This window comes from Lasioglossum baleicum, chromosome 9 (genome assembly GCF_051020765.1).
Source record: "Lasioglossum baleicum chromosome 9, iyLasBale1, whole genome shotgun sequence".
Taxonomy (NCBI): domain Eukaryota; kingdom Metazoa; phylum Arthropoda; class Insecta; order Hymenoptera; family Halictidae; genus Lasioglossum; species Lasioglossum baleicum.
The window spans coordinates 5,137,783-5,161,003 of record NC_134937.1 but is presented as its reverse complement, the minus strand read 5'-3'; the positions used below and the strand labels follow the sequence as shown (position 1 = coordinate 5,161,003).

The 23,221-nt window shown below is 35.6% G+C and overlaps 4 protein-coding genes across 9 annotated transcripts in view; 2 read left to right on the top strand and 2 right to left on the bottom strand.

Moving 5' to 3' along the window:
- LOC143212103 (alpha-tubulin N-acetyltransferase) overlaps nt 1–7,771 on the bottom strand; it is a 32,512-nt gene extending 24,741 nt beyond the window's left edge. Inside the window, exon 1 of the mRNA XM_076430476.1 lies at nt 6,830–7,771. Within this exon, the coding sequence (XP_076286591.1) occupies nt 6,830–6,933 (104 nt within the window). The 5' untranslated portion in view covers nt 6,934–7,771. The remainder of the gene's footprint in view (nt 1–6,829) is intronic.
- Nucleotides 7,772–9,474: 1,703 nt separating this feature from the next.
- On the bottom strand, nt 9,475–13,832 carry LOC143212105 (uncharacterized). 2 transcript variants are annotated; one of them, XM_076430479.1, is made up of 4 exons: nt 12,062–13,832; nt 11,127–11,312; nt 10,577–11,056; nt 9,475–10,479 (listed from the first exon to the last, which is right to left on the bottom strand). In XM_076430479.1, the coding sequence occupies exons 1-4, from the start codon at nt 12,079–12,081 to the stop codon at nt 10,209–10,211; spliced, it is 957 nt and encodes a 318-aa protein (XP_076286594.1). In that variant the 5' UTR covers nt 12,082–13,832; the 3' UTR covers nt 9,475–10,208. The 2 variants fall into 2 exon arrangements, with proteins under 2 accessions (XP_076286594.1, XP_076286593.1); XM_076430478.1 differs by having other exon boundaries at nt 9,485–10,479; nt 12,066–13,832.
- Nucleotides 11,675–14,578, top strand: LOC143212110 (uncharacterized). The gene is made up of 5 exons (XM_076430504.1): nt 11,675–12,516; nt 12,580–12,695; nt 12,783–13,100; nt 13,390–13,657; nt 13,727–14,578. The coding sequence occupies exons 1-5, from the start codon at nt 12,467–12,469 to the stop codon at nt 13,791–13,793; spliced, it is 819 nt and encodes a 272-aa protein (XP_076286619.1). The 5' UTR covers nt 11,675–12,466; the 3' UTR covers nt 13,794–14,578.
- Nucleotides 14,579–15,362: 784 nt separating this feature from the next.
- LOC143212100 (uncharacterized) overlaps nt 15,363–23,221 on the top strand; it is a 42,326-nt gene continuing 34,467 nt past the window's right edge. For 2 of the 5 annotated variants that reach the window (XM_076430473.1, XM_076430467.1), the window contains exon 1: nt 15,489–17,686. The gene's annotated coding sequence lies outside the window, so the exon portion shown is untranslated. Of the gene's footprint in view, nt 18,682–23,221 lie in introns of all 5 variants that reach the window. The other 3 variants (XM_076430470.1, XM_076430469.1, XM_076430468.1) reach the window with 3 other exon arrangements.

The following is a 23,221-nucleotide window of genomic DNA, read 5'->3' as shown; positions in this document are numbered from 1 at the left end:
TTTTGCTGTATCTTCTTATTTTATCTGTATGCAATACTTTTCATCTGGAATCGTATCCTACCTACTTCGTGTATCAAATAGGTACCTATTTTAAAACGTTAGGCTAAGGTGAACCTCGTTCCTCATCGTAGTTGCAATTCACACCGCAGTATTAGGGACATTCCTATTGATTTTTGTACCACAGTAATGAGCTCCTTCTTCACTTTAATGTACGTAATACTGAGGGCTTAAATTTTTTATTAAAAAGGCAAGAAAAGTTTCTCTTTATATTCTTATTGTATCGAAGTAGATATCGAAATAATAATAAAAGTTTTCCCTATGCAATTTAATACAATATGAAGAATATATTCAATCATGTGAACAATCATGTGAACAACAGTCGTTTGGTGATCGAGATAGAGGAAACATGGTCTTGTTTTTACCTTTTATGAAGAATATGACAATTTTGTTTGCTTCTCCAACGAGAATATACATTCTCACTGAATTGTACAAAATTTATTCACGACAAAATACTTATCTCTACGTCTTTTAATCTCATTGGGAAACTATACCGCAGTAAAACGTACACCCGCAGTAATAGGTACATTTACCCTATGTTATACCACGCGCAGCAATTTGATCGGGAATAATAAAAACACGCAATTTCAAGTTTCACGCTACTTTCACGAGAAAAAGGAAATCGTTCTTATGAATATGTATTGAAAACGTAAATTATTACGAACTCGCGCGGTGAAATCATCGCGTTCGTTTTCTAAAACGCCCGCGGATAGAGCGGAAATCGCTCTCGATCATTCCTCAAATTTATAAAAACCTTCGAACACAATCGCCAAAATGTATACTTAAAAAATGCAATGATTTTATTAAATTGTATTCAATATTATATTTACATTCAATATTCATCGCTATCGAAATGGTAAATAGAAACATAATGAATTAGTCAAATTTCATCTAAGTCCACAAATATATTATTAATAGTTACACATTAAATAATTATTAGCATAAAGGGTTAAGAATTTATCCTGGTTTTCGATATCCTTTTTGTTCACCAATTGTTAGGAATTATTTTCAGAAGAACTACATATAAATGCACACTAAAAATGGAACTACGAGTTATATGAAACGCGAGTTACGTTTCTGACGGAATAATGAAAATTCAATCGTTAACAATTTGTTGTTTTTGGTATAATTTCGATACCGGATTCAATATAATACGGACTTATGATCGGACTGTTAGCTGTATGGTCGCAATCTCGGGCAACAGAGTACATAAAACGAATAACCGCGGCACAATTTCATCACAGACTTCCGTAAGCGTTACGAGTCATCGCCGAAGAATTTACGAACGTTTAGAGTTTATACAGAGTTCACTTCCCACCTTGTGTAATACTAGCAGAACTCTATTACAACGTGAAAAAGGTCAATGACGCGAGAAGCAGTCGTGAGAACAGATTAAAATAAACTACGAGATTTTATCAATATCAAAACAATTTCATTTGGATCTAATTAAATTGAATTGAATTTGGATTATTACAGTGATGACTGCTTTAACCCTTTTAAATCAAAATTCTAATGAAATTTGGTCTATATGTAGAGAGTTATGATACAGAGTTATAGTAACTAGATTACGGACTTTATGTATTCATGACAAAAATGGACACGTACAATTTAAAAAGCAGTAGACATATTAAAAATATTTAAGGACATCAATGTATTCGTTTCAGTTGAATAGGATAATTAAAAGAAGAACACAATTTTTATTTGACTTCTGTTTCTTGCAATCAATGCGAATATTTTTTATTTTGCATAAAGATCCGCAGTCTAATAATAACATTATAAACAATTACAGTCATTCATATACATATGATTGACATGACGGACAATGTATTAACCTTATAATAGTTATACGTATGTATAACGAACACATGTATTTTAACTCATTCAGACCAAATTTTGTTTAGAGAATTCTTTTATGGTATCAACATATTTGTAATATTTCTCTGATTGCATTTGAGAACAGATGCAATTTGGATCATATTTACTTGTTTGATTTACAAAACGAGAGAACCTCGATTATCCGTATTAATCATATTTATAAAAATTTCACAGAGAATTTAATATTATTTTAAAATAGCACTAAATTATGGATTCATTTTGTAGAAAATTTAAGTGAGTGTTTGAATATTAGAATAGTTATATAATGAATTGTTGTATAATGTTGTATAATGAATTTTGCTGTATATGGGTCGCTTGAGATTGAACTGTTTACACGCGAAACACGTAGGTATGTATGCAGTTAGTAGAGAATTCAGATACTATCTGTTCTACTAAATCGTCGGTAAAACATGCAAATATGCTCCGAATTATGTAATGTTTGGTCTCGTTTTAATAATAAAAATATCACAAACATAATGCTAAAAGTTACATGAGAAAATAATTGAACACAAACAATTGGATTGGCAAGAAACTAATTTCGGTATTTTAAAGTGAAATAAAACCCAATTATTTTATTCAAGCAATAAACTTTCACTAATTATCAGTTTTTGGCCGATAAGGCCCAGCAGTTTTATGAGCGCAGAATTGCGAAGCTCCAGCAGTGGCGGGTTTAACGGACTATAAGCGGACTAAACGGTCGCGTGAGGCCCCAGGATACATAGGGCCCCAAATTTCGCAGCATTCATTTTTTATACAAAATTTTTCATTACTTTCCTTTTTTGCTAATAAGTTTATGAGAGTTTTCTTGCAACTTCTATTTCTAACTTGAGTTTGAAGACCCCAAAATTTTTATCGCTTGGGGCCTCCACTTAACTTAAGCCGCCACTGGCTAGTGAAAGATGGAAAAAGATCGTAAAACGAAAAGAATTGGGTTTTATTGCAGCTTAAAATATTATTAACGTATTATAATTGATACTTAAAAAAAAGAGTGAGAAAAGTCGTCAATTTAGTTAGAGGATAGTAGATGGGGTGATGAAGAGAAGATCAAAATAAAAACTGGAGATTTTGAGTATGAACTGCTGATGCAGACAGAATTGTCTCCAAAAAGATTCTGATGACAGTTGATGAAAACGTCGCGTCGCGCCGAAAGGGAAGGGGTGAAGGCAAATAGGAATATGCCTAGGGCCTACCCTGCGAATTCCATGACATATCTCCATATGCAGAAATTGTTGCATATTTCATAGTGGTAGATTATGAATTTGAAGGACCTAAGACGGAATCGAATTTGGGGGGCCCTAAATTAGTCGTACACAATCAGAATTACTTATTTATTATAAATGGACCAAATACCCTCAGTTTCTCTGCCAGACCAAATGGATTAGTTTTGTATAATGAAAATTTTGGAACAATTGTGTTTAGTCTACATTACGAAAAAAATTGAAAAAGTTGCTTTCAACAACTTTTTTATTTGGGTTTGCAACGAAAATTTAAAAAATATGTTTTCTAGATTCATATCAGTTATGTACATGCTGAAGATTTCATCAAAATTGATTAAATAATGACCAATGGAATGTTAATTGATCGCAACGACTGTAGTTTAAGATTCAAAATATTGGCGGCATTAGGGGCCAATTATAAGGCAACTGGCCGTCGGTTTTCCGTAGTTGATTTTACTAGGCGAACAACTCTCACCTACACAAGTATGCGGCGGCGGCATGGCGTTACGCATTTTGCGGTGAACTCTGTTCTCAACAGGTGTAACGTTTCATTTCTCCTCAGTCATATAATCGGTCATGTAAAGTTTAATTTTAAATGTATGCAGCCGTAATTCTTTTTTAACTTGTTACTAGAGTGGCTCCAAAAAGCATTCAACACTAGCTTTACGGAACCCGTCTAAATTTTTAATCCGTTTTTAATTTTAGAATTATTGAGATTGTAAAAATGCATCCACGAGGAATTATCCAACAAATTTAGTTCTTTGTTTATTAGTGTTTTGTTTCCTTTGTTTATTTTTATTATTAGTAATACCTACACCATTACATCAATTGATGTGTTACCATATTACCAGAAACTATGTTGTTTATTTTTGTGATTACAGATAGTTTTATATTCGAATATAAGGATTCTGAAGTATATTGAATATGATTGCTTTGAATATACATGTACTCGTTTGGGCAAATCATAAATAAGATAAGAACTTATCACACCTTATCTTAAAATGTTGTATTTCATTGTTCTGGAAAAATGGGTACTTTGTACAAATTATGTAATCCACCTCACATATACATTTTTCTATCTTACATATTTTTCTATAACGTAATATATTTTTCATTGCAAGTTATATATAATATATTTAATTTATAATTTGTGTATCATATCATACGTAAATATTATATTTTTTATCAATGCTTATCAAAAAATGTTTTACTATTTATTTCATAGTTTACAATTTTTACTATAAATTTTAATATAACCACGAATATATGTAATCGCTAGATTGATTTATGTGGTGCCATTTATACATATATGATCTACTTTCTTTGTTTTCTCGATCCTTTTCCTTATTCGATATGCGTGTTATGTATTTCTCTTTGTTATTTATTACGTTATTTGATACTTTAATTAGTCCCGTCTACATGACTGATATTTGTTTTCTGTCACGTTTAAATCAAGTATTTTTGTCTAATCTCGATAAAATCAAGCTTTCCATGTTATGTGTATAATGCACCATTAGCTGACCGCGTTAATTATGTTGCGCATGCTGAAAATGTGATTCGCTAATCCATTTTGTTGATCTACTTTACCATTTCATTCGTTTTAATTATTAGTCGTATTATTACGTCCATGTTACTTCCTAAGTAGTTTCCAAGGGTCAATTATTAATTAATTTATGTGATTTTCAACATATATAAAAATATTAGTAATGAAAGAATCTACAATTATATTCGAAACATTGATTATGAATTAATTTAACGACCACATCAAACGTTCTATGTATTACATTATAATAAGTAATTACTTCCACGCCAAATATAAAAGTTATAACAATGATATATAACAATGATTCACGAGAAACAGAACACATAAAAGCAAATGTTAGACACAAAAGTTGTACTGTTAAAGGAGGCAAAAATATGGTAAAATAAAAAATATTCTGATTGATGTCGTTTTCAAGGTTTTTTGATGGCCATCGATGATTTTTAAATGACACTATATATTTTTACCTTCGTACTGTTATTGTAGCTGATGTCAAGACGAGTTCAATGATGTGTTACACTATGACCTTGAATTAGAAAATTTATAATAAAGCAATGATAACCTCAAAATGTACAATGATCTTATTTGAATTAAATTAAATGTATGAAATTATGACCTTGAGCAGTAACACGAACATTTAAACGTTTTGCAAGACAATCAATTGCACTCCCAATTGTTTCTGTTGAAATTGATCTACAAGATCTAATTATTCTTTCTTGCATGTTCTCTACTGTAGTCGGTTGATCACGATATACATTATCTTTGAGTGTTCCCCTATCCAACGATTATTATTCATAAATTCTCTTACGGTACGTGAAAAATGAGCGGGACAGCCATCGTGTTGGTACCACATTACTCGACGAATATCTAAAGGAATATCTTTCAAAAATATGAGAAATGTTTCTTCTAAAAACGCAAGTTTGTTGATAACCTTGTTTTGGTACGCTTAGAGATCACCTTAACGATATATGTGTTACGAGATCGAATGGCTTAAGAAATTAAATTTCCGTTAATCAAACAGAGTACATACGTAGTACTAGTAGTAGTAGTAGTATATACCTATTTATGAGTCCAAGGTCATTTGAAGACCATAGTGTACTACATCATTGAACTTGTCATGACATCAGCTACAACACTACAAAGATAAAAATATACGGTGCCATTTAAAAATTATCGATGACCTTCAAAACACCCTGAAAACGTCAATAATCCGAACATTTTTTGATATCACCATATTTGTCTCTTTTAACAGTACAACTTTTCTCTCTAACATTTTCTTCTATCTCCAAGCCTGACGGAGCTATAGGTGTTCTGTTTCTCGTGAATCACCCGGTATGGGATTTATTGTATAAAATTTCTATAAAAAAAAATTTGCAGAAAAGCGGGGAAAGGGCACCCGCCACAGTAGAAGACCCCCTCAAATGAATAAAATAGTACCAGAAGATCTTTTCGCTAAAACACACACACACATTTATGCGCAGTCGTATTACATACTTCGGAACAAAAAAACCGATGACGTCAGAATAAATAGATGATAATGGAATTGAAATATTCACAATGTTGCAGAAATTCCTAGCATTGAAATATCCCCGTAAAATTCGAGCCACGCCAACACGTGGAACTATTACAATGACAGTTACTTTCGCCAACGATTCACCGGTAATACTAGCGAACGTGATAGTGTACAATGTCTCGTGTCATGTCATGCCAGACAGTTTATTTATGTCGCACCGGATCGAACCGATTGTGTCCGGGAAGTCATCAAGACACAAGAATGACTTTAAATTACTGCATTCGTGTCATCGACGCAAAGTGAAAGTACCGTGCACGGTCCATATTACAAGATAACCTTGAAGATGACGACTACAGTCACGATAATCAGCAGCTCTTACGGCATTTCGATTTATTCGATTATAAAATTTCATACATGTATATTCCCTCATACAATTTACAAATGTATCACGAAACTTCACTATGAAACATGCTTACACTTTGCATCTGATATCTTACGTTCGTGACAATAAGATATATGTATCCCCGAAACAGGTAGGTACAGTAGAGAGAGTACGGAGAAGGTCAATGTCAATAATTCGACTGAAAATAATTCAAATGACAAAGTGGAACATAAAAATTGACTTACTTTAATTCTCGATGATCGCCTTTGAAGTCTTCTGGGATGAGAGTGTGTGTGACCTTGTTGATCTTTCTGGGCAAGAGTTTATTTACGTTGAACTTGAACTCCATCTCGGCAGTGTGTTTTACGTTACGTTTCTATTGCCGATTTTTACACGCGTGATACGTTCAACAACCAACCCCTAACCTACCAATGCTCCTGTCACTACACAGAGACTTATCACCTCCCAAGTTTTTTTCGAAACTGTATCTCGAACGAATGTCCTGAATATGGCGGTCAATGGCACCCACCGAAGCAACTTCACTGCATGTTTTTTTTCCGAGGAAATTACGAATAGATTTCTATATCACTGTTGCTCGAGTTTCCTCGGTTCGCCGGGGAGGAAACCTCCCTAATAATCGTTGGACGATTTGGCAGTTTGCAGTCCTGTTACATATAATTTCTTTCCTGTCACGTGTTCCTACACGGATATTTCTATTTTCATATTCTGACGATTCTTAACTTGCGATTACTCTATACGTCAATCTCGAAACGAAGTCCGAGAATCGCCTGCTAACAATATGCGATAAAGATCGGTGACTCCGTTGTAATGACAGTTCGCACGAGACGTTGCAGAATTTCTTGGATCGATCAAGACTCCACAGACCTGGCGTTCTTCGCGGCTTGTAGCCGACTGATATCCATCGGTCCCGCGTCGTCGCTTTTCCACTACCACGGTAAGCTTGGAAGAGAAGTTGGGCGACATACACGGCTTCCTATCGTGGAAAATTTGACAACTGGCCGACGAAACAGCGGATTGATTCGAAAGTATCAACTTCAGAAAATGTGATGTTTGCTTTTGGAAATGTCGTGATGCATAGGTTAAAATGTTTTATGGGTGCACTAAAGAAATGAAATTTAACGACGACGCAGTGTGTTTCACCTGACGAATCGCTGGAAACCTCACAGTTTACTGGCGAGCGGTACGTTCAATTTTTTATTGAAAGCCGCGAGTCGCGCCGAGATGCGCGCGCAGACTACAGCCGAGATGCGTGATTGTGTCGTATCACGCATGCGCTAACATTCTAAGTGTGGATCATGTGGATTTATAGTGGAGCTGCGAGCATGATAGCGGCGCGGTGAAAACAAACCAACATTCGTGACAACATTTCGACAATATGTCGAAATATGACAATATTTTTCTAATGAAAAAGTACATATGTATTTTCTTTGTTTTTCTTTTTTTTCACCGCACAGCTCACCTCGCTGCTCCACTATAAATCCACCCTTACTTTTCACAAAATAAATAATAATAAATATTCTCAAAATATCTATATCGTTACGAAACCAAGAAATATTCTTTCTAATTGTAATTGCAAAGAAAACAATCCTACGAATAAATATTACCAATATTACTAATGTAGAATATTTTAAATTATACTAGTATAATATAATGTTTTGAAATGTTATTATAATAGTGATAGAACAATGTGGTATATATTTCTTATTTCGCAGACCTTTCGGCCAAAAAGACTTGAATTCTTGTTGATGATTGCTTGATAATTCGCAGTACTTTTCTTAATATCGCATATATTTCTTTCTTCTTACTATTCTCTTTTTTAAACAAGTAAGTTGCGAGGAAATAAATACAGATTTCATATCATCACAGCTACATTGAAATTTAAGTTTTTTGAAATTATAATTGACAAAATGAGTACTATTTAGAACATATTAGGAGTAAAGTAAAAATGAACGAGTGTGTAATAAAATAAAATGGTAATTATACAGAAAAGGGTACACCTCTCACCGACTTTGATGAAACTCAAATATCTTGTAGAATTCTCAACAGACTATAGCACTTTGCCCACAACCGTCATTTGTGTGATAGAGATAGACGATGTAATCTTGGAACAAGGCATGTTATCTGAAGCAGGGTCTATAAGTATTGTATATCTTGTATATATACTTCGTTATCTTGGAACACTGCGTCCTATGCATATCCTTGTGATATCACTCCAATCGAGATCGTCGCCATCTTATTAATATTTATAGTCATGGTACCGCGCGTATTTGAATGTCGGAATAAGTAAGAACCCGTTTAATTGTAATCTCCTAAAAATCGTAGAGGCAGAATATTACGATTAAATTAGAAGGTCACTCGAGTAGGGAAAGAATGTGAAGGAATGTCAGCTGCAAGCGTTAACGTTCAAAGGGACTTTTAGGAGGAATTGAGCAGCGACGGGCAAGTTCTTACGTGTCACGTTGTGTATACAGTATACGTGCATGCTTCCAGACCGCTTTCCCTTGGGCCACCCATGCGAGGCCTTACACAACGGATGTAGGGAAATTGGATGAGGCATCCACGGCATCTTCCCCGCGAAGTTGCTACGCGATGTCGGTTTAGAGCAGTTTAGAGGAGACTATCCTTCAGATTGGACCTCACAACGCCTCACCAATGATCCACTCTAGAACCGGAGGTTTGATGGAAGAAGCAGAGGAAGAGTGAAGGACACTCTGGAGGTCCTAGTTCCAGTCGAAGTGGTTACTGCTTGCACCTGGCATTCCTTCACATTATTTTCCCTTTTCGAGTGCCCCTTCTAATTTAATCGTAATATTCTCCAGCTACGGTTTTCAGGAAATTAAACGGGTTCCTACTTATTCCGTCATTCAAATACACGCGGTACCGTGATTATAGTGATTAATAAGATGGCGACAATTTCGACTAGGGTGACATCACATCATCACATCCTATACCCATGCCGGGTCTATAAGTGTATATAGTCTAAGGTCTAAGTCAGCCTTCTTGGTAGGCGAAACTGAAGCTGTCATCTATGTAATGCCGCGGTAAATTTAAAAATTACAGGCTTACATTCAATTTTATATCTGTAAATGACAGACTAACTGTGCCTCTATGCATTAAATTGTTTTATAAATGTTATAATTAGACTGCGGATGTTTATGCAATTTTCAATTTTCGTAGGTCAATTTTAAGAAAGTGAAATTAAATAAAATCTTGTTTTCAGTGCTAGTAGCCTTTGTTGATCTGGAATAAATAAAAATCGTACCAAATTCTATCGAATTTTACACTCCAGCATTTTTTGAAAATTTTCAGGTGCCATAAATGCATAAAGATCTGCAGTCTAGTTATAATAAATGATACATACAGTGAAGTCCGCTTATAACGACATTCAAGGGACAGAGAAATTACGTCATTATAAGCAAAATTAAAACATGGAGATTTAATATTATTAAATTAACAAAAACAAGTATGATATATCCAAATAATCATATCATTATTGATGATAATAAATAAATAAACGGAGTGGTTATAAGCGAAGTGACATCATGATAATTTTTGTGCGGCAACCAAACAATAGAACGCAATATAAATTTGGAGTGGATCTAATCACTTTTGCGGCCGTTTTACATATTTTAACGACATCGTTACTTGGCGATTCAACTGATGATTCAACAATGACTGTAAACTTTTCACTTTCTGAATTAGTCGCCTTAACTTTTGGTTTAATATTTTTTCTTTTCTTTTATTGCTAGTAAGGTAATCATTGACTGTTGCATAGGCAATATCAGAAGTAAAGTCCTCTCTTGTTAAATTTCCTAAGTAACGCGCATTACAAACACGCTTTACTGATGTTAGAGATCGAGTATCGCTACTTTGTCTGAAAAAAAATTCATTTTTTAAAACAGTCATCACTTATTAAGATATGCATAGTTTGTATTGTACAAACGACATTTAAGTATCATAGATTTTACTACCTTATTAATGATGATTTTTTCAATATTATTAAATCTTGTTGGTTTTCCAATGTGATATCATCATCAGAATTCTTACTTGATTTTTTGGCGACCAACACATTTTGTTGCTTGACCTCATTCATTTCTTTATCAGAAAGTATATTGAATTTAGATTTATGCGACTCGTCACCTTCCATACTTTCATTTTCTTCATCTATCGTTAAATCTTGTTGGTTTTCCAATGTGATATCATCATCAGAATTCTTACTTGATTTTTTGGCGACCAACACATTTTGTTGCTTGACCTCATTCATTTCTTTATCAGAAAGTGTATTGAATTTAGATTCATGCGATTCATCACCTTTCATACTTTCATTTTCTTTATTATGAGAATCGATGCTTAGATTACTTTCTGACGTCAATGACTGATCTACTTGAGGTATGGATACATTATTACTATCAGAGTTATTAGGCATCATTGTCTGCCTTTGAACACTTTTGCTACAAAAGTATTGAATAGGTTTAGTATCAAAATATAATATTATAAGCACTATTTATAGTATAGAAGTACCTGTCAGAATGACCATGTATTATTGGAACAGCTTCAGGCAATAGACATTTTCTTACATTATCTCCAACAACTTTATAAGAAAAATCTCCTTCAGCAAAATGATTGCTACATACTCTACTCTGCTTGTGTAGTTCTCGACCTATGACCGCAATCCATTTTAACTTTACCTTTTCTCTTGTAGGAATACTAAACATTATAGAACAAAATAGTTTTACATTAATATTAATAGATAAATTAGTATAATAATCATACTACATGAATATAGCAGGGCTTCGGAGTCGGAGTTTGGGAGTAATTGCTGATCACTGGAGTCGGAGCCAGAGTAAGAAAAAGCTATACATATATCGACTACCGGAGTCAGAGTCAGAGTTGGAAAAAAATATATCGACTCCGACTCCAACTCTGGCTCTTTTGTTTATAAATCATTAATAGATTTATGTATACATACACACATAGCTAATATTCGATCTACAGTATAGACGTATTGTATATATATATGTATATATATATACCTCGGCACTATGTAAAGGAGAAACAGTTAAAGTTATGGTAGTAGTATTTTTGAACTATCTCCTGAAAGTGAGAAAGTAACAGTCGAACGTGTTGTGTTGTATCAAAGTTATCTGTTCCATATTCTTAGACTTTAACACAATATTTCAATTATTTATTCAGTTTTATTACATCTCTTAATTATTTTGAGTACATATTTTTTCAATTTGGAGAGTCGGAGTCGAAATCAGCGCCGGAGTCGGTTTCGGAGTCGGAGTCGGAGGTAAAAAAAAAGAGGTGTTGGAGTCGGAGTCGGAGTTAAATTTTATCTACCGACTCCGAAGCTCTGGAATATAGTATAAAATAGCAAAAAGGATAAAACAAATTTTGTAAACATAACCTATTATGAATGTAAAAGCTACAAACAATTACATCTTTTACTTTACCTACCGATGAAAAGAAACATCAGGAACTAATCCCCATTGAAGCCTGCAGATGCAGCACGCGAATACCATTTTTAAAATAAAAAATATACTTTCACTGTAAATAAGCAGAGAGCAGCGCACAAAGTAGCACACACACAGTCTAATATTTATATACTATATATATGTATAATGGTAAAGGTAGCGCTGTCATCAGCTGTCATCAGCTGTCATCAGTCAATCAGTCCGATTTGAAGTTCCTGTGCTGGGACCGTTACTTGCTTATATATTATAAACTATATATAAACTATACACACAGTTGAGTTTTGGTTTGGACGGCCCTATAACATCTATAACCTATTTATAACAGAGAGTATCTTCTCTGTCTATATATATAACCTATAACAGTCCGGCGAAGATTAATAAAAGATGCAGAGAGGTAACATGGAACCACCAAAAGTGATACGTCGGACTAAAAAGTATGTGTAATTAATTTTTCAGTTTGTTTACTTTATTTCCTAATAATTGTTACTTATTTTTAGGTTATTGAATGCTTCTGTATGTGAAACACAGAAGGGACATATAGCAGATGTCAGTGCTCAAGTTACTTCTCGTCATAGATCAACAATGAGTCCAGCAGATTTTGTCTTACCACATAGTAAAAGAGAGATTTTATTTAAATTATTATAAATCATATGTATCTAAGTATGAAACATGTAAAATATTTACTAGTACGTTAACCTAGACCTCACAAGAACTCGTGCAGCCAATCGATTTTCAATATTCCAATCTCAGTCGGATAAATGTTTCGATGAGGAGGATACAGAGATGAAACTTTTGTACGACAAATACTTACAAGGTCTAATGGTGGAAATTATATTGAGACAGAGGACACAGGAGAAGGAGAAATTGATCATATCGCAATTAGCGTCAATGCGTGAGGAACTTGACCGCAACAAGGAGAAATTGTTTGAATTAAAAACCAGGCAGAGGGATATCAGTTACTTAACTAATTTGCAGAATGAAATAGACTTACAAATTAAAGATGGAAAAAGCTATATTAGTAAGTAACATTGATAAATATTGGGTTGGAAAGAAAGTTCGTAGCATTTTCAAATTAAGAATCGAAGATAAAATGAAGGTATTTATTCATATGTTTATTCAATAACACGAGAAGTTACCTCGAAAATGGCAAAAAATAATAGAACAGAATGGAAAATATGTTATTGAATAAATCTATAAATAAATATCTGAATGTTAGCTTTCAATTTTAATTTACAAACGCTACGAACTTTTGTTCCAAGCCTTAGAACTCTGTTACAGAAATGAATTTGTTATGATTTGAATTACAGAATCTGAGGATATTACTAAAGTAAAAGATGTTTTATCTCAGTTACACAGTGTTCTACGAGACTATGATGTATTACGCTGTGATAATATGATTTTTCCTAAAACACCCACAGAATGGGAAGAAACACTTCAAGCACTGAAGTCTTGTCGTGATACTTTGAAGTCTATAATGGATTTAATTGGATCTCATAATGAATCTTATCAATGCGTCAATGATAGCATTAAAGATTTTTTAAATACATACAACACTATTAAAGATCATTACGAAAGGTGGGGTGTTACATTCTGTCGTTTAAGAAACTAAATTATATTATACTCAACAACATATCTTGTTTCCAGGTTGGAGAGAGATATTAACGAGTTACAAGCTCTAGCACTGAAGACAGCAGCATTATTGTTAATGTAAAGTTATAAACGAAGGAATTAAGCAAGATACAAGAATGAGATGCAGTTTGGACATTTTCAAGTGCAATAGTTTATACAGGGTGTCCCAGCTAATTTGTTCGGCCTGAATAACTATTAAACTTACTATTACTTTTACTATTACTATCAAACTATTAAAATATGGAAATTAAATGGCTTTGAGGGGCTCATCTCATATGGTACTTGCTTTTTTTATGGGTGGAGGCGTTTCAGAGATTTTAAGATCACCTTTAACTTTTTTTAATGGAATGACCTAATTTTTTACATCGTATGTCAATAGAGTATCAAATTTTATGTCTGAATATATTGACCTTCATATGTCCTAAATCTAATAGTTAATGAGATATTAGCGAAATAATTTTCCATATAGTTCGAGCACCTACTTCTTTTCCAGCTTTCAGGTAGTAGGTACGTATGGAAAATTATTTCGATAATATCTCGTTAACTATTAGATTTAGAACGTATAAAGGTCAATATATTTATATGTAGAATTTGATACTTCATCGATTCATAATATGTACAAAAGGTAAGTCTTCGAAATCCCTTCATCCACAAAAGAAGCAAGTGCCATATGTTTTACAATTTTCATAAAATATATCGTTTAATAGTTATTCGGGCTAAACAAGTTAGCTGGGACACCCTGTATATTTAATACGAATTTCAATATTGTACATAAAATGTTCAATGCGATTGGATATAAGTGATCATTCTTTTTATTTTTGTATTACGGTTGTACATTCGTAATAAAATTCAATTTTCTAATTTTCCACGTAGTTTCACGATACCATTTTTATGTATTTATTGTGTTGTAATTTCCGAGTTGTCATATTTTTTAAATTAATACTATTTTTTCGTATTACCTTGTCATATTGAACCGAGATACGATGTATCCAAACAAATCAGCGAATTAACCGCTCTGACCCGACATCAGTACTTACACTGTAAGTGTAAGTACTGACTCTGAGAAATATTTCAAAATTGATTAGAAGGTCAGATTCTTATGTGTTTTCATGCATTTGTTGTACGTTGTACGCCTTCTAGGATTTGAAGATAGCTAAGGAAAATATGAAAATGTCTAAATCATCAATAGATTATTGCAATGTATGTAAGATTATATAACGTCGAGCATACAGAAGCAAACTGACTATCATTGACAATAGTGACAATCCATTGTCGTCCCCGAAGGGTTAATAGAAATTTCGCACGATACGCGAATCATATTCTGAAACGGAGATGGCGCTGCGTACCGGATTTCTTTGAAATCAGCTCTCATCCACTGATTGGTGAACGGGAAAATGGAGTCGGCGGAGTGGTGTACGCATGACCGCGACCTCTCGCCATATTTAATTTTTCCCCAAATTTTGCCGGCGTGTACCGCAAAGAAAATCCGACAGTCGAGGAGCAGCCTCGATTCACCGATTGATTCGAATAATTGTAAAGTGTGCGCGGCATGTCCTTGACAAGGATCAGTCGAAAGAAACGTGTCCGGAGCTGGTCGGCGCAGGTCGCAGCACCGCGTGCATCCAACCCCCGCGGATTTTTCCTCGGCCGCGCGCGATTTTATTCTGCGCATGGAAAGCAATTTTGCCCAATCATAAATAGGGCTATTGTGGGGGGATGGTGTATGCTGCTGGCGCATTTCATACATCCGAGTGTAATGGTAACCAGATAGAGGCGTCGCGCGGGGCTATCGGCCGGTTAGCATCGTAAATACGTTACTACTTACTTTCGCCGAAAAAATTTTGCCTGAACGTTTCACGATTCTTTTCTCTACCTTCGTGTCTCTCTGCCTCTTTATCCCTGTCATCGTGCATAATTTCTCATTTATCGCTTTGCACCGTGCTACAAATTTCTCCTACTCTCTCTCTTTCTCTGTTTCTCACCGCCTGCTGTTCTTTCTTTTTCTTTCTCTTTCACTCTTTACCCACGGCTTCTATTTTATCCTCTGGTCCTCTGGTCCTTTCGGTGCGATACTTTTGTTTTCCTTTTTTCTCTCGGCGGCGTGGAAAGCTTATGTACGACGTACTCTGTGCACGGAACGCGAGTAACGGCGTGATACATGACACGCGCGCGCGCGCACGCTCGTTTCCTCTGTCTCCTGCGTGTATCTACGCGCGTGTGTGTGTATGTGTGTGTGCGATTTAATCGTGGTTTGTGCGTGTGAGAGAACGGCCAACCAAGTGATCTGTGACATCAGTGGTCCGATCGGTTGTCACTTGTCAAACCGACCGCATTTCTCGTCTTACCTCTGTCATCCTCCCTCTCTTTCTCTCTTTATCTTTCTCTCTTTCTCTCTCTCTCTGTCTCTCTTTTCTCTCAGGACGTTTCATGCTTGTGCCTCATTCTCTCTTTCTCTCTCTTATGAATTCCTTTCATCAGCATCCCCCTGTCTCTTGCCATCTCACTTTTGCTCCCTCTTTTATCTCGTTGCACTCATACCAACCAACCCTCGTGCCGACCACGCAATCCGATCTATTTCCCTCCCCTTCTTTCTCTCTCCCACCAGCCCTCCTTCCACAAGTACTAGCAGCAAAACCCCCTCTCCGTTTAACCCTCGCGGTTCTTCCCTCTCACCCTGTCGTTTCTTCCATCCACCATCCACCTCTTTCACCCCTGGCCGCCCCCTTGCTCTCTCATCAGTGTGCCAGCTTCCATCCTTGCCTACCAGCCATTTTCTCTCGCTCTTTTTAGTAATGGAGCCAGTGGCGTAGCCAGGATTTCTCCCCACACGCTCTAACATACTGTGTTCATCGAGGGACAAAACGTCGAGGATAGCGTACTATTAGAGACACTCTCTCGATGTACTCGTAAGCGATGAACCCTCGATACCTTCATAAATCGATGCGAATCTTTGTCATTCTTTTAGAGAACGAATCTTTATCCAGTTTTCGCAATTCTGTCGGAAGATTCCCGAAAATTTCGACGCCCGACATGGCTACACCACTGGCCAGGACCGCGCGGAACCATTCGTCCATCTCTTTCGAGCTAGCAAAGTGCACACTTACAACCGTTCCCTTTCCCCTTTTTGTCCAGGGTGGTACCAGAATTCCCCCGTTTCACCCTTCCTGGTCGCCTCGCTGTCGGCCCGAAAACCGAGGGCTTTGAAGCTGCGAGCACAACCGGTACGGGTGTACCTACCCGCCACCCTTCTAGCTCCTCACCGTGTTCCAGCCCACCCCCGCTGCCAATCGGCAGCCCCTGGGTCCCCAGGCTGCCACCCACTACCCGCCGATACACCCGCCCCGCTCGCTCCGCTCACCGCGACGACCGCAGACACAAAAACAATAACAAATCGATTCGCGAGGGCAATGGGAAGGGGTCAGCAAGGTAGGACTCCGGACGAGGAAAGAGGGGCAGGGTACTGCTGTACATCTCTGTCTGTCTCTGGTCGGTGCTCTCCCTTCGTCGCCGCCGCCCGCCTCTCTTTCCCTCCCATGTTCCACCACCCATCCAAACCACCCCGCGTTCGTCCCTCTTTCTGGATATTGTATAGAGAACGTTATGCTAAAGTATGCATGTACGAGGGTCGGTCCAATGGTCAGGAATCTCGCGAGTTCGTTCTGCGGCAGCACGTATCCGGACGTATTTCTCTGGACTCGCGGCTCGCGGCTCGCGGGGCCGCGTGTGCACGGCCACGATCACGATCCACGATCCACGATCACGACCACGACCACGACCACGACCAAGACCACGACCACGACCATCGTCCACGTCGCTCTCTCGTAGCCGCGGTACCACTGCGTAATTTCCGGTCGACCGGTAACCGTGGAGGGATCGGCCAGCTTCTTGCTCGTACCGGGCCGCCGTGTAACCGGGGGATGATTTACCCGTAATGACGATCGGCCTGAATTGCGGTAGGCCACCGGACGGGCATCCGTAAGAGGAATCTTTTATTACTCCATCGCTGACTTCACCCGGGAATCCCATTGCCGCCGGTCTCCTTATTCCCTATCCAGTCTCTATCATTTCTTGTTTTTCCATACTTTTTCAGTTCTCTTGTCTCGTTCCCTGCCGTTTCGGCAAGCTTCTTCGCTCGCTGCAATTTCTGGCCAGCACACAACGCACCGCTCTGTTTTAACCCTTTGCACTCGGAGCTATTTTGACTCGAAAATTAAACATTTCTTCTTCCTCGATATGAAATTGGTGTAATACTTCATACCATACCTACATGTTTAGTAATTGACTAGATACCGACACATTTAACAATGTAAACAATAGTTTGAATAATGGTACAGCAAATTTTTAGTGACGCTTCTCCCTCAGAGTCACCATTCGAGTGCTAAGGAATACACTAGATAATTTTGCCCTCGTCAGAAGTACGGTCGTAACATTGAGATCCACCAAATACTTCAATTAATACATTCAATACCAAATATCATTTTTACGTTTCACTTCTTCTGTTCCTTCAGAAGATACAGTATTTTTTCCATACATTCCCAGCGTCGTTCTTTCCACGCAACATAAGCTTAGTTGTCTAGGGTTAACGATCGTATCGGAATCCGTCTTAAGGCTACACCGTTGCGATTTCTACTTTTATTATCATTCCCCTGACTTCACCCGGGCGCCACACTGTCGCCCGAGTCTCCCAGATTATTCCAGTTTTGTCTTGTTTTCTCCTACTTTTTCAGTTTTCTCATTTCGTTCCCTGCCGTATGGAGAAGCTTCTTCTCTGCTCGCTTCACTATGTCCGGCACTCGCTGACTTGCGATGCACGGCTCTGTTTTAATGATCATTGCTGGATCAAACTTAAGGCTGTTGCGATTTCCTATTTTGTATTGTCGCATCCTTTTTTGCTTCCTCGTGGCTAAGCTGTTCGAGTGTATTCGCATGCTTATGTGGTTGCCGATGGAGCATACGCTGCTGGAGGCACGGTAACACCGCTGATAGCTGAATGTTCTGTTATCTGTACGCTCTGTTCTCTGGTGTGATTGAACGTTTTCTGCGTTTCCGGTTTCTTTACCGGTCAAACGGACCGGGACGCGGTGGTTAGACTGCAGATACTAATCTGCGAAATGGAAAATTTTTAGTTCACTTCATTACAAAATATACTTAATAATTTTTCTTATTGTATCTATAAGGTATTTTATGTTGTACCATTTTTTCTATTCATTTTCCATTCATAGTTTTGTCACATATTCTAGTTTGAGAGTGTACAACAAAAATCACAATCAAAAGCCTGAAGGACTTAGAGATCGAGAGAAAGATACTTACATTCTGCTCGTGATAATTTTAGTTGGTTGAAAGTTATTATATTGTTATATTAGTATAATTATACTTATAATATTTTCATTGTTTGAAATCGCAGCTATTTATTTTTATCATAAACTCATGAAATGCATCGTAAAGTTTAAACGTAACAAACCTGTCATTAAGAACAATTATTATGCCCTTATTCAAATTATTTATTGTACTCTGTTCATTATAATTCGAATGTTGGGATGGTATTGTGTTTATTGTATCACCCGGATATTTTAAACAATTTCTTCTCTTAAGCCATAATTAATTGGGAGGGTATTGTATTTCTGCCCAATTAGATATTCAGAATTTACTGGTCAACGTCATAGAGAATTACGTTATTGCATTATTTTGAGATTTAATATTTTACATTTCGATCGCATAATGTTAGGGGGTCGTGTGATGCAATTTTGGTAGCCATGTTGAATCGTACTTAATGGTAAGAGGTACTGCCATCATGTTAATTTTAAAACGCCTTCCAAAGGGACTAATTATATTTACAGTTGAAATGCAAGCAGTTCCTTTTATATAGGTTATAATAAGAATTGTCATAAAAGATAGAATAATCAGGAATAAGTAAAAAAAAAACATTCCAATATAGGTACTATAATTATAACGCCAGGAAAAACAAAAAAGAATTGAATAAATTATTTTCCTGTCATCGATAAAAGAACATATAAAATGATCATTACTAGACTGCGGCTTTTATGCACTTATGACAGCAATGGTTCGATCAAATTCAAAACAGGAAAAATATTCAAAGCATTCCAAACTAATATGTTGCATTGTTTTTAACTTATTAAAATGATCATGCAAAAAATCTGTATGTTGTATCTTGGGGCTCTTGTATCTTGTAACGAATGCAAACCATTTTAATATTCCATAAAAATCTGTCTAATTATCACAAATGAAACACCTTAGACGAGTCGTGAATGTATACATATGTATAATTTCTAGACTGTGGATTTTATGCGTTTATAGCAAAAATGAGTAGGTGTAATCTAAAACAGTAAAACCATTAGAAGAATTTAAAAAAGTTTTAAATTAATTGATTTAGAAAAGAAAATACCTTTATAAGAAAATTTTTGTTTTACATAGAGATCCGCGCAGTTTAATAATATAATTTCATTTTGTTTCGTTCCCGTTTGTCTACGTATGGCAAGTACAGTGCACTAACTATAACATCGTCTGAACACATACACTACCGTTCAAAAGTATGTGGACAGTTGTTCAATTCTCCTCCTGGAAGAAAAAGAATCTTCCATGGGTTTAATCAAATTTATAATTGCTTTATACAGTATTGGAGAATTTATCTGAGCCATAATTTATTGACAGACCGCGAATTTTATGCATTTATAACAAAAATTATTATTTATTGCATAATTATACATTTCTCAAGGGATTGGACCTAGAATATATATTTGATCTTTTATTTATGTTTTTCTGAACAATATACATTTTTTGAACACTAAAACAAGAACACTTTTACTTCAAGACTATCTGTTTACATCTAGAAATAGCCTAGTTCCATATAATCAATTGTAGTTGTTGTTTAAAAAATTTTTTAAAATTTCTTTTCCACTGAAAAAACTTACACAAGCTTCCCTTAAAATTTACTATTTCTTATTTACTATTCCAAATTCTATTTTACCCAGCTCTGGGTAAATAGTGAATAATAAATATCGTCTAATAACAATCAAATAGTAATACAAATTTCAACGATAAGTGTCGATATACTTTTGAGCGGTAGTGTACGTGAAACACTTTCTGGTGTGATATTAATAATTACTTAACCCTCATACGCTCCTCAAGAAAAGTTGCACAAAAGAGACTAGGATAATAATTCACCAAATTATACAATAATTCAACGAATTATGTTCCATTTGTAACGTCACATTTTACAGAAATACATTTCGCAACATAGACATAAAGGGATCAATGATTTTACAGTATGTGAAATAGTAAATGGGTGAATTTTCACCCATCGTATAAGGGTTAAAGGATATAAAAATTTGAGGCTATACATAGGTTTCTGTTTCCATCAACATTAAATTCGTATAATCTCAACCAATCGACATTTTTAAAGGAAGATTATTGACCGTCTACTTATCCTTATCGTGGATCATTAATAAGTCTATTTCGGCAATCCGAAACCGTCGGTTTCTCAAAATTGTTGTGTAGATTTGAGAAACTCGAGAAGTAGATAATGTCTGTCAATTTCCTCTGCTACTTTTGAATTTTTCAAACGTCATACAGATAGAAATAGTTACTTATCGGAGAACCGTTAATAAGACGTTTCGTGGTTATTCCACCTTTAACTTCGCTAACAGACGGCTTCCTTATCCATCACTGCGGTACTTGTCTGAGTTTTTCGATTCATTACCGTTCCTCTTCTTTCATTACAGTTTCGCGTAGATATCGACGAACTGTCAGTGGCGTTGCATCAGACTAAATCTCACACACGAAATCCTTAGCTGGCAACGTTCGAGATAGACAGGTTTATTAGTCGATGCATTTGTCGTGTTATTTTTATCGGGAGGTACAGCATCGCGGAAACAGAAGCACGCGGTAAACTTCCGTAATCAAAAGTCCTCCGATTCGTTCCGAGGGTTTTTTTTTTTTAAATGGAAACGGTCATTAAAATGATTACCGTTTTCCCCAGATAGTTTCACGAGTAATGAGCGCCGACGAAGTTTCCCAAATAATGAGTACAGTGCTTGTCCATTGCGGGCTCACTTATTAAACGTTACAAAATGCGTCGCAATTAAAGCGACCGACCATCGTGAAAAATCCATTCGGCTTCATTTTGATACGGAAAGAAAAATGGTTAAGCCTCTCGTTCCCATTATGACCACACCGCACCGCTGCGGAACTTTGAATTATGAAATAAAATATTACCTCTACGTGAATTTTCATATCTTTATTTACAATATTTGTGCTCGTTAGTTTGATATTTAATGGACTTTCCGCTGCTTTTAATCCACTGAAACAACACGATTTTGTACTTCTTTTAACACGTTAGATTTTAGATAGTCAGCATGTGAAGATGGAGTTAAAAGTAAATATACGAATGACATTTAATAATTATATCGACAACTAATTTAAAAATGTCAGTATGTCTGACAACATGATTTTTATAAAACATGTTTTGTATGTATTAGTTTTACACTCTTTATGATATGTCTACAAATCTAAATTGATGAATTATAGGATAAGTTTCTTATTTTTTTTATTATTATTGTATTTGTTGTGTTTAGGTTTTCAATCATTACAATGTTAAGGGTACACAGCGAATATTTATGTTATTTCTTCTTACTTCTAGTAGAATTCTAGTGATCCAAATTAACTAAAATTAACTAACATGCACTTGAGAGACTCGTGAATAATCTGATCTAACCGTGAGTATAAAATATTTAAACTATAATAAACATGAAGATATAATAAAATGTTGGTAATTATATTATAATGCTTTGAGTAATATTATAAAATAGATGGTCGATTAAAAATTATTAAATCTGTTTATCGCATTGATTGGGCATAAAAAACTGTTCCAGTAGAACTTCGATACGCCAATATAATTAAGATATCCACGTCAGAAAAATTATCCTGCAATTAATCAAAACTTCAGAAAAAAATAGATTATTTATACATACACGTCCACATATCATTATTTGTTGGTTTTTACATAGGACTTTTTCAACGTGACAGGTTTACCATTATTTACGTGAGATTACATCATGCGAAATTGTGTTATTAAAAAATAGTTTGATGTAAATATGTTTTAATTAACTGTTTTTCTGATAATTAAAAGACAACATCGGATGAGTACTTTTTTTTAGCCACTGTGTATAAACGCAATCATTTTTTATTCTGCTTGCATTTTGTAAAGTTTGCGTTCAGTAATATTTCATCACACTAATCGTATGCAATTAATAGACAGCGGATCGTTATGCAAAATAAAATATTTATGCATAATTTTCAGGGAAATATATTATTATATGGAGCTAAATAAAGATTTATTTATTATGTAGATAAGTTTAATTCTTTGAAAATAATGTCTCCATATTTCCATATTTTTCGAAATTTTTTATTGCTTTAAGTTTGACCGACTCATTTTTATCATAAATGCATAAAATCCGCTGTCTAGCAATTAAGATGAAGTTTTTCTTGATGTAC